Here is a 10,667-nt window from a genome sequence, read left to right as displayed (position 1 = left end):
TCTGATGAAGGCATCTTCCTTGGCTACTACACTAACAAGGTTGCTTATCGAGTTCTCATTAGATGCACAAGCTTGATATTTGAAAGCTTCGATGTGAAATTTGATGACTATCACATACGAAACACCGCTCCATCAACTAAAACCGCAACAATTCTAGAAAGTGATATTCCTGCCTCTTCGGGTCCATTAAATCTAGTCGAAGTAAACTATGATGATCTCTTTGATCCGGTAGATACAACTAAGTTATCCGAAGTTCTCGTGTCTCTAGAAGCTCAGCAACAACATGCCGATGTATCTGGTCCAACTGTGTCCGAAGAAGTATCGCAAAATACTTCCACCTTGCCGGTTGAGGGGGAAAACTCAACTCCGGACAATACAACAACCATCGAGGTTCCAGTACCAAAAGATGAAGCTCCAATCTACAGAGAGTTTCAACCATCAAAAGTTTCTTCGGATTCGGATGAAGAAAACATAGAAAACATTGACACAAGAACAGATTCAAGGATTATCACACTCCCTTATGTAATCCAGGGGGAACCTTTGCAGGTTCAAGGTGAACTGCCTTCTACACTCCAGGGGGAACCTTCGCCATCTGCCCAAGATAACTCTGATCCCGCCTTCCCAGTTCAAGACAATTCAGTAGGATGTTCTCAAGTACAGGGGGAACTGCCTTCTCCAACCGCAGAGTCTTCTGATATTGAAGACATTCCCTCCACCGTAGCTGCTGATCATCTGCAACCTCGTCTACACGTATGGACAAGAGACCACCCACGAGGTCAAATTATAGGCAACCCATCCACAGGAATCCAGACTCGATCATCCAAGGACTTATCCGATCACTGTCACTATGCAGCGTTTTTGTCATCAATCGAACCCCGATCGATCAAAGAAGCATTAATTGAACCAGACTAGATTTCCGCAATGCAAGAAGAACTAGAAGAATTCATAAGGAACAAGGTATGACAGCTCGTTTCAAAACCACAAGGCCACACCATTGTTGGCACTAGATGGGTGTACAAGAATAAGTTAGATGAATCTGGTGCGGTCGTCATAAACAAGGCACGACTAGTTGCCAAGGGATATAGTTAACTTGAAGGCATTGACTATGATGAAACGTATGCTCCGGTAGCACGAATGGAAGCCATCCGGATCTTCTTAGCATACACATCGCACAAAAATATCAGGGTTCATCAAATAGATGTGAAACATGATTTTCTCAATGGCGAATTAAAAGAAGAGGTTTATTTTCAGCAACCTCCGGGCTTCGAAAACATTGAATTCCCAGACCACTGCTACAAGCTTGAAAAAGTAGTCTACGGTCTAAAACAAGTCCCAAGAGCCTGGTATGAGACTATCTGAATTTCTTGTCTTTTCCGGTTACAAACGAGGAGTGATTGATTCCACTTTATTTCGAAAAGAAAATGGTGATCACCTAATGCTTGTTCAAATATATGTTGATGATATCACTTTCGGATCAACTGATCAAAAGATGGTGGATGACTTTGCTAAGCTCATGACCAACAAGTTTCAAATGAGCATGAATAGAGAGAGATTAACTTCTTTCTAGGACTTCAAGTGAAACAAGTCCCTCAAGGGATATTCATTCATCAATAAAAATACACCTCATAACTGTTAAAGAAATATTCAATGGACAACTGTTCTTCAGCTAAGGTCCCCATGGCTTTCGGTTATAAGATATATGTTGATCCCTCAGGTGAATCTGTTGATCACAAGACTTATAGAGGTATTAATGGCTCTTTGATGTACCTCAATGCAAGTCGAACAAATATAGTCTTTGCAATGGGTGTATGCGCAAGGTACCAGGCTGACCCAAAAGTGTCTCACATGACCGCAGCCAAAAAAATCCTATGGTACTTAAAAGGAAGAAAAACTCTTGGATTATGGTATCCTGCAGGAAATGATTTCCGTCTTCAGGTATTCACAGATGCGGATCATGCCGGAAGCAAACTTGATTGCAAAAGCACCTTAGGTGGATGTCAATTTCTGGGTGGAAGACTAGTCAGCTAGTCATCAAGGAAACAAAATTGTGTATCATTGTCTACCGTAGAAGCTGAATATGTGGCCGCAGCCAGCTGTTGTTCCCAAGTCTTATGGATGGAAATTCAAGTACTAGACTACGAATACAGGATGTTGCTGATACCAATCTATTGTCTCTGAAAGTGCTATAGCGATTTCTCACAATCTTATTCAGCACTCCAAGACCAAGTATATTGAACTACGGTATCACTTCATCAAAGACCACATCCTGAAAGGTAACATTGAACTAACTTTTGTCCATACTCATGAAGAGATTGCTGATGTATTCACAAAGTCACTTGACTATACAAAACTCAATAGTTTCTTACAAATTTTAGGAATGATGAATTTGGGCCCACAATTCTTTTTAAATTGATAGGTACCGCAAACCATCCTTGGTCTCCATTGCGGTCCAAGTTGAAGTTATTTATGATAGATGGTTTTGATATATCATATGTACCGTAACCATATATCATACTTAGGGGTCGTTTGATAGTTGCTGATTGGGTTAGAGCTGACTGAGTTAAAAGCTGACTGGGTTAGAAATGCTGACTGAGTCCACATCTGACTGAATTTATGTTGTTTGATTATTTATCTGACTGATTGTGCTAAATGATAAAAATGACCATATTATCCTTATGTTGTCCTTTTGTGCTGGATAAAATAATTATAAAAATAAAAATTATCACATAATATCCAAAATAAACATACATAATTTAAAATCCAAATACAAAGTGTAATACAAAACCCAAATACACACTGTCATACATAATAAAAAAGTATATCATTTAACGTGAACCATTTGAAAGTAACTGATTAGCAATCTGGTCACGCAAAGTAGTCATATACTCAACGGCTTCTGAACCCCATTCTATGCCTTGTATGTTTTGGCCCTCACTTCTTCCACCTCCCACATTAGGAGTAACCATAGTGTTTTTTTCAAAGTTCGTAAATAGGTCATCTTGAATATCGTATTTCTTTATAAAATTATGGACCGCGACACAGGCAATAACTATGTCTCTTTGCACTGGAAAAGGATAAGGAGCCATACGTTTTAAAATTGAAAATCTCGCCTTCAATACACCATAAGCATGTTCAATGATATTTCTAAGTTGTACATGAGCATGATTGAACCTTTCTTCCTTTGTTAAAGCTTTGTTTCTTTGAAAATCAGCTAACCAATACCTAGTATTACGGTAAGGAGCCATAAATCCACGGGTGTTGGTGTATGCGGCATCACAAAGGTAATATTTATCTGTGGATGGGTGACAAATTAATCATATAGACAATATAGATACTAAAATTTATAGAAAAATGACAAACCTGGTGGAGGGAATGAAAATCCAGAAGTCGGATTAAACACAACTTCTTTCAAAAATTTAGAATCGTGTGCTACGCCCTCCCATCCAGCCCATACAAAGGTGAATATCATATCAAAACCACAAATTCCTATTACATTTTGATAACATTCACCTTTTCCTCTTCCCTTATAGCGAGTTTGTTCATCAACGGGCACAACTGCATGTACAAGTGTTCCACCTAGTGCACCTAATGCTCCAGGAAAAATGTTTTTTAGCCGTCTATGTCGTTCCGAGGGATTTCTTGGTGTATTAGAAGATGTTGGTACAATAATTTCTCTTGCAAAACACATCATTGCTTTTAGCACTTCATGAAAACATTTATGAATCGTTTGTATGGAGTGATGAAACCTTTCTTTAACAGCTCGAAAATGTTCATTATGTCCTATAACATGTAAAAATATAGTCATCTTCTCTTCAACGTTTATTGTCCTACTACGTTGCAACCAATTTCTTTGAGTAAAATGATTGCATAATAATACAAATGCATCTTGTGAAAGACGCATCATATCAAAACATTTTATAGGACATCCGTCTATCAAATCTTGTGTATATGCATGCCCGGTTTCTTCCGATTCCTTAGCTTTTATTCTTTCAATTCTTTTTTTTTTCTTTTTCGAACCAATATCAACCAATAGCATGAGAGTATAAGGAAACCTAAAAACTCACCTTCCTTATCCATATGTATCCTGTTACATATTAAATTTTATAACATAAACCATAACATTAATCAATAACATTAAAATGGATGACATATAACTCCATAACATAAAAATCCATGCCATAAAAATCCATAACATAAAAGTCAATACCAAGTAACAATCCTAAACATAACACATAAATAACCTAAACTTAAAAATCCTAAACAAAACACATAACAACCCTACACATAAAAATTGATAACATGTACCATAATATAAATCCATAAATCATAAAGACAAAAACATCCTAAAGTCATACTAAAGTCAGACAAGTAATCCAAAATTCTTTCCCTCACTTTTCACCCACAACTCACGAGTCGAAGACTCGAGGCGTAACCAAATTTTCCTGTTACCAGCATTTTCAGCAAACAACATAAGAGTAGTGATGTATTTCGGATCAGAATCTCCCCACTCCAGGCCTTTCAATTTTTCAATACATTCATCCATCTCCTTGTCAAGATTATTAGTTTGCGCGAACGCCTATGCCGCCTTCATAATTTCCTTACCAACCTCTATTATGTCATCATCTAGCGTGTCTGTGGGTGCATTTCGTTTTCCTCTTTTGTTTTTGGACCGACCAGACGAATCTCCACTTGAATGTGATGCACTTGTAGGTGGGGGTACTGTTGAAGCTGAGGCTGGGATATCCATTCAAGGTGGTGTATCTACCATCTCAATATCCTCATAATATTGTGTAGTAAAGACTTCTCCAGGGTGAGGGAGTGTCGAAGATGGTCCCCAACTAGTAGCACCGGTCGAGGTCGCATCGTTAAACAACTGGGTGCATAGATCAGGGTAAAGGAGGGGTGCATTTTTTAAATTCTCGACCATCTTGTTCAACTGTGTGAAAATTTTATTTTATTATTATACTTTAAAAAAATAATGTGTTTTAAATTAAAAGATTACATTCGCCTCCGCTTTCCACTCTTCATCCGTCATTTGAAATGTGTTTGTGATAGGATTATAGAGATTCCCAGTTTTGTTTTTTAATTTCAACCAAACTGCATAATTGCTTTTCAAGTAGTCATAACGATATTTCATTTTGTTTCTTGTCAAAAACAAAGTCATGTTCTTTTTTTAGTTTTTCAGCTATTGTATTTCATGAGATACCTTTGAGACCACTACCCTCCCGACCGTTACTTGTCAGTTCTTCGATACATGCATCAAGAAAAGTTTTGTTCACAAAATCCGAAGACCAACTAGCTCTACTTCTCTTTTCTGCCAGGTCTAATGAATAAATAAATGTTTAACATGTTATGCAAATATATACACATATTAGCACACATAAACACAAATATATATACATATACACAAATTTGACCAGATATACACAACTATATATATATATATATATATATATATATATATATATATACATGTACACAAATATGTCATATTTATAAATATAAAAAATTATTAACAGATAAAATAAAAATGTTATAAAGATAAAAAGATACAAAATGATAAATAAATAAATAAATAATTCATCAAAAATAATAAAATGTTAATTCATATTAAAAAAAATACCACACTCTAGTGTCTGAATGTTTCAAGAAATATTTATAATAAAAATAAAAATCATATATTTATAAAAGTAACATCTCCACCATAAACCTCTTGCCTTAGATTCACACTACTATTCTACGAATTGCAATGTTTCCAACATTTACTTTCTAGATATTATTATCAAAACTTTTACTTTTTCATTTACCTTTTTCATATATAACATTCACAGCTCTAAAGAAATACAATACCACAAAGATATATGGTTACACAACCACTTGAGTTATGTATAATTCTCAAAGTCACTCTACTAATTAATGTATGTGTGTTAAAGTTTAGAATTCATGACATCTTGTGTTAAAGTTTAAAATTCGACACCACCATAATTTGATATGCACCAATTTTGTTTTTGGAAGATATATAGTAATTAATCAAAAAAAATTCACATCTTGTTTTCAAGATTTAAGAAATAACATGCATGCTCCCATGGAAATTTTAAGAATCAACAACATGAAAAAACAAGGACAAAAAAAAGATTCTGGACATAAAAATCAAGAACATGAAAAACATGGAAATTTTAAGAATTAATAAATTGTGGACAGTTTTGCCCTTGATTATGAATGTAGAACAAATAAGGACAAAATAAGATAAACAAACCCGTTATTCAAGAACATGAAAAACATTGAAATTTTAAGAATCAATAAATGCTGGACATTTTTGCCCCTGCTTATGAATACAGAAAAGATAAGGATAAAAAAAGAAAAAGAAACCTGTTCTTGATTGATGTTGTTGCTGCTGTTGATCGCTACTTTGCTGTTGTTGATCGCTGCTTTGATTGACAGCTTTGGATCGCTAATTAACTTCTTGCTTTGTCGCAGGGAAATTAATAGGGGAGGGATATAGGGCATCGACACAGCTTTGTTTTTTTACTCGGTCCATCAAGTTTAAAGAAATAATCGAGTCCTCTATTTTCATTGGACCGAGTCCTAATGTTGGACCGAGTCCCTTGATCTAAAATCAATATCAAACTTGCTAATTGGTATTTTATGGACCCAGTCCCGCTTTGGACCCAGTTAGATAGCATATCAAACCACCCCTTTTACTTCAATGGTCATTCATGTTTGTTATTACTAATCTTTGTTCAAGTGCTCCTCTCAGTTCTTCTACCGCAGTCATCCATCCGACGACATATGATCCATCCGCAATGAAGTTTCAGTCCGCAGTCACTTTAATTGATTTTCAAACTGTTACACTTTTTTGAAAAATAAAAAAAACATGGTGTTCTATTTAATGATCCTTCATTAAATAGAGAAAAAATTAAAGAAAAAAAAACATTCTTTGTGTAACTGTCTCATCCTTTTTTGAATAAACCTCGTGTCAGACCTATTTTAGGTATGATGACAAAAAGAAAGATTTTCCAAATCAAATCCTTTAATTTGCCTTTTCCTATTACCCTAAAACATCAAATCCGTTACAACTTCCCTTTTCCCAAAAGATTAATCTCACCCTCACCATACATTCTCCAGACGTGGTCTTAAACCAGACATTACATTAAATGCTAACCACTTTTTGCTAAATCTCAAAATAACATATTTAATCCTTTTCTTAATCTGTGGTTGAGATTAATTCTCTTAATTCGAAATAAACACCCAAATGTTTTACCCAAATTCACTTAGGGTAAAATCGTTACCCACTTCCATAAGTCACTATAAAAGCCCTTTCTTTTTCCCAAAGAAAAGTTTACGCTCTCTAAACTTTAACCTTCATCTTGCACTCTGTTTTTCCCTCTCTTACAAAGCTTTCTTCAAGATCCTACAATGGTGAAATCCGGTGTATCCAAGAAACACTCCAAAGCATCTGAATAAGTAAACCCTACTGGTTCATACCCTGCTTCAAGATATCTAACTCCTTCGATTGCCTCTAGCAACTTCAGAGCTGTGTTCGAAGAGCATTCATTCTACAATGCTCCCACAAAGCTGATGATCAAATTTCTGTCAAATCAACCTCTATTTGGACCGTTTGATTCTTTCACAGACGTTGTCCCTCTTTCAACCCTATTCAAGTGCGCCTTCTTAGTGTATCGACCACTTGAGAATCCTCAAGAAGTACATTTAAACCTAATTAATGATTCTTTGGTCATTTTGACTAAAGAAAAGTTTCTCAGTGCCATTAACCTTCTTGTTCATCCCTCCGTCAAGATTTTTACTCCATCCATGGCGGACATCCTTTCTGTGCTTTACCATATAGGATATCTGAAGAAAATCAAAGACATTGGGGAATTCAAGAAGAACCAATTGCCTGCAGTCTGGCAATTTGTTTGCCATTTTCTTAACCGCATTTTATCCGGCAGAACCGGAGGCACGGACAACATGGGACTCAAGCTCCTAGAACTCGTATGGAGCATCTTCACAGACCATGACATCAACTACGGTCAGATACTATGGGTCGATTTTCTGCAATACATTCCAAAGGAAAGCCCAAGAGAGAACCCTACCGAACCCACGTTTGCAAGATTCTGGTCTCTATGCATCTCAGACCTCCATGCAGATGCAAGAATTAGCATGGGCAACGATATCAACCTCTTTGTCACCAAGGATCTCAAAAGGTACAATCCCTCATCTGATCAGTCTGTTTTTGGACCAATTAGAAGACTACCATCCCACATTCTTTCTACTCTCGGTCTTGAGACTGCTGATGTATCAAATCATATTGAGGCTACGGAAGGTATTGCCCCATAGCTTCCTACCCCGCCTCTTCAAACCCCATCCGCAATCATTGCCCCAGGTAGTACCGCAATCCCATCTTCCACGACTCTTTCCAACCTATCATTATCCCAAAGACGCAAACAGCTAGTCTCTGCTCGCCAAGGCCCCCGCAACACTAAGAAACAAGGAACTCCCAAAAATGATGCTTCCAAACAAGCCAATCCCTCAAAGAAAAGAAAAATCACCCCACCTGTGATAACACAAGTCGAACCAAGCAAACATCAATCTCCTTCTCCTTCTAGTAGTGATTCTGGTGAAGATGATCAACCCATAGCAATCCTGATGAAAAGAAAAACCGATCCCACAAGCCAAATGCGTGACCAGACTGATACCTCAGCCTCTCAAAAGGCTTCGGTAGTCCTTAGGGTGGCCGCACACCCATTCGAATCAACCATCCAATACCACTCAGATGCAGGTGGTGCGTCTGCTTCATCGCAACGTGGAGACTCCCCCTAGTTCAATCCCAAGAGGATGGATCTGGCTCCCGCCCTAAGCTCTCCAGGGCTTCCCGTCTTCATTTCTTTTCCCCATAGGAGTTGCGCTCCATTCTTTTGTCTGTCACCCAAACACTATAAACACCATCCCAACCGCTAGGCGACTCTTCAGCCTTTTCCAGAATTGAGCCGAGGCCAGACTTGACTTTAGGTCAAGAAGACCAAGGAAGCTCAAGAAATCCTACTCTGCTTACATCAGTAACAAGTGGTTTAGGAATGGTGAGAACTAATGTGCAAGGACCCGTGGACCCGAGGGACACCTCGGTGCAATACCAAGGAATTAACGATATCGATCTAAATAAATCATGGAGTAAGTATCAACCATCCAATGAAGCCGAAGCCAAGAAATATGCCGCTTTCTATAGGGCATGCCAAGCAAGAAAGGCAAGGCAAATAAAGCAGGTTCACCAGAAACAACAAGAGATCCAATCCGTAGCTAAGTATTAGGCAGACGCAATTAACAATGCCAATACCGTAGCTACTTTCTGCAAGGTTCATGCTCTGATGGATAACATTGCTTATAATATCCACAAGGCTCAAGAGGTGACTGCTGATCAGACTCCTTCAAAGCCCTCTCCATCTCCAACTACCAAAGACTCTCAAGATGCAGGCACTGAAATCAAAGTTAGCTCTGCTCCTACCTTCGGTTTTGATGATGTTGATCTTCAAGAGGTTAATCATCCCAGCCCTTCAGATGATTACCTCATGATGTTTGTTGAAGAAGAGGAATCGAGTGGTTCTCAACACTCAACCTCTAAGCCAAAGGAGAAAAAGAAGAAGAGAAGATGGCTGTTTCAATAAAAGAATTCCTAAGTCTTCAATCCAAGGTAGACCAAATACTTGCCGCAGTCAAGTCAACTCAACCGCAATCCGAAGACCATCCGGTACCGCAGTCGTTGATCGAAAGGATTGAAAGGTTAGAGACAAGGGAACGACTGGCCGCTGAGAGAATTTCTCTCAAGGTAGAAATGGGAATTCGGTCCCTTGATAATAATCGTCAAGCTGATCACAAGAAATTCCTGGCTACTGTGGAGCGCCTCATCTCTGAGGTATCCGTAATCAAAGACAACCTGTAAGCAGCCATTGCGGACCAATCTTCTCTGTCCCAGAAACTGATAACTAAGACTCACACTGCTTATGAGTCCACTATTTCAGTCATACATGCAACCATCAACAAACTCCAACGCTCTTTATCTTTAAACTTCCATGGTCCTGAAATCCTCTAACTAACAAAGGAGATTCATCGGCTACTCTTTAACACCACCATTCCGGACAATCAGCAACTAGCTGATGTTCACAAAGTCCATTTCCAAGAAGTGTGTGCCAAAGTAGATGGTCTCAAACAATGGCTTGAGGAGGCTTCAGTTCTAAACTCCTTAAGAGGAGGAAGTGAAGAAGAACATAGAGAAGAAGAACACTATGAAGAAGATAATCAATCCAACAGTGCTTCTCAGAAGATTCCTTCACCACAACTCTCACCACAACCATCTCATCATAAGATTCCATCTCCTCCACTGCAACAAAAAATCGTTCCTTCCCCTGAACGACCTGAAACTCCCCCTCACTTCAAGAATCTTGTGGATCACATGTCTTCTCCAAGCTCAAATGACTCCCCTGTCAGCAAACAGAAGAAAGCTGACTGGAAAGCAACTAAACGTGCAGAGCTAATATGGAGAGAATGCGGTTTTGACACTGTGATGGATGAATCCTTGATAAATTCCTGGATCAATACCCATCGTAGACTGCTGGATGACGACTGCAAACCATACCTCACGTATGCTGAATCCTCTTTGGATGGCTATTGGGATG

General features: G+C 38.2%; 1 protein-coding gene across 1 annotated transcript; it reads right to left on the bottom strand.

The window, feature by feature from the left end:
• Positions 1-2,825: 2,825 nt before the first annotated feature.
• On the bottom strand, positions 2,826-4,036 carry LOC145056010 (uncharacterized). Its single transcript, XM_079004183.1, has 2 exons — positions 3,361-4,036; positions 2,826-3,292 (listed from the first exon to the last, which is right to left on the bottom strand). Exons 1-2 carry the CDS (start codon positions 4,034-4,036, stop codon positions 2,826-2,828), a joined length of 1,143 nt encoding a protein of 380 aa, XP_078860309.1.
• Positions 4,037-10,667: the final 6,631 nt, after the last annotated feature.

This window comes from Lactuca serriola, chromosome 1 (genome assembly GCF_051521515.1).
Source record: "Lactuca serriola cultivar US96UC23 chromosome 1, Lser_US96UC23_V15, whole genome shotgun sequence".
Taxonomy (NCBI): Eukaryota; Viridiplantae; Streptophyta; class Magnoliopsida; order Asterales; family Asteraceae; genus Lactuca; species Lactuca serriola.
Note: the sequence above shows the minus strand (reverse complement) of the source record. Positions and strands in the feature narration are given on the sequence as shown.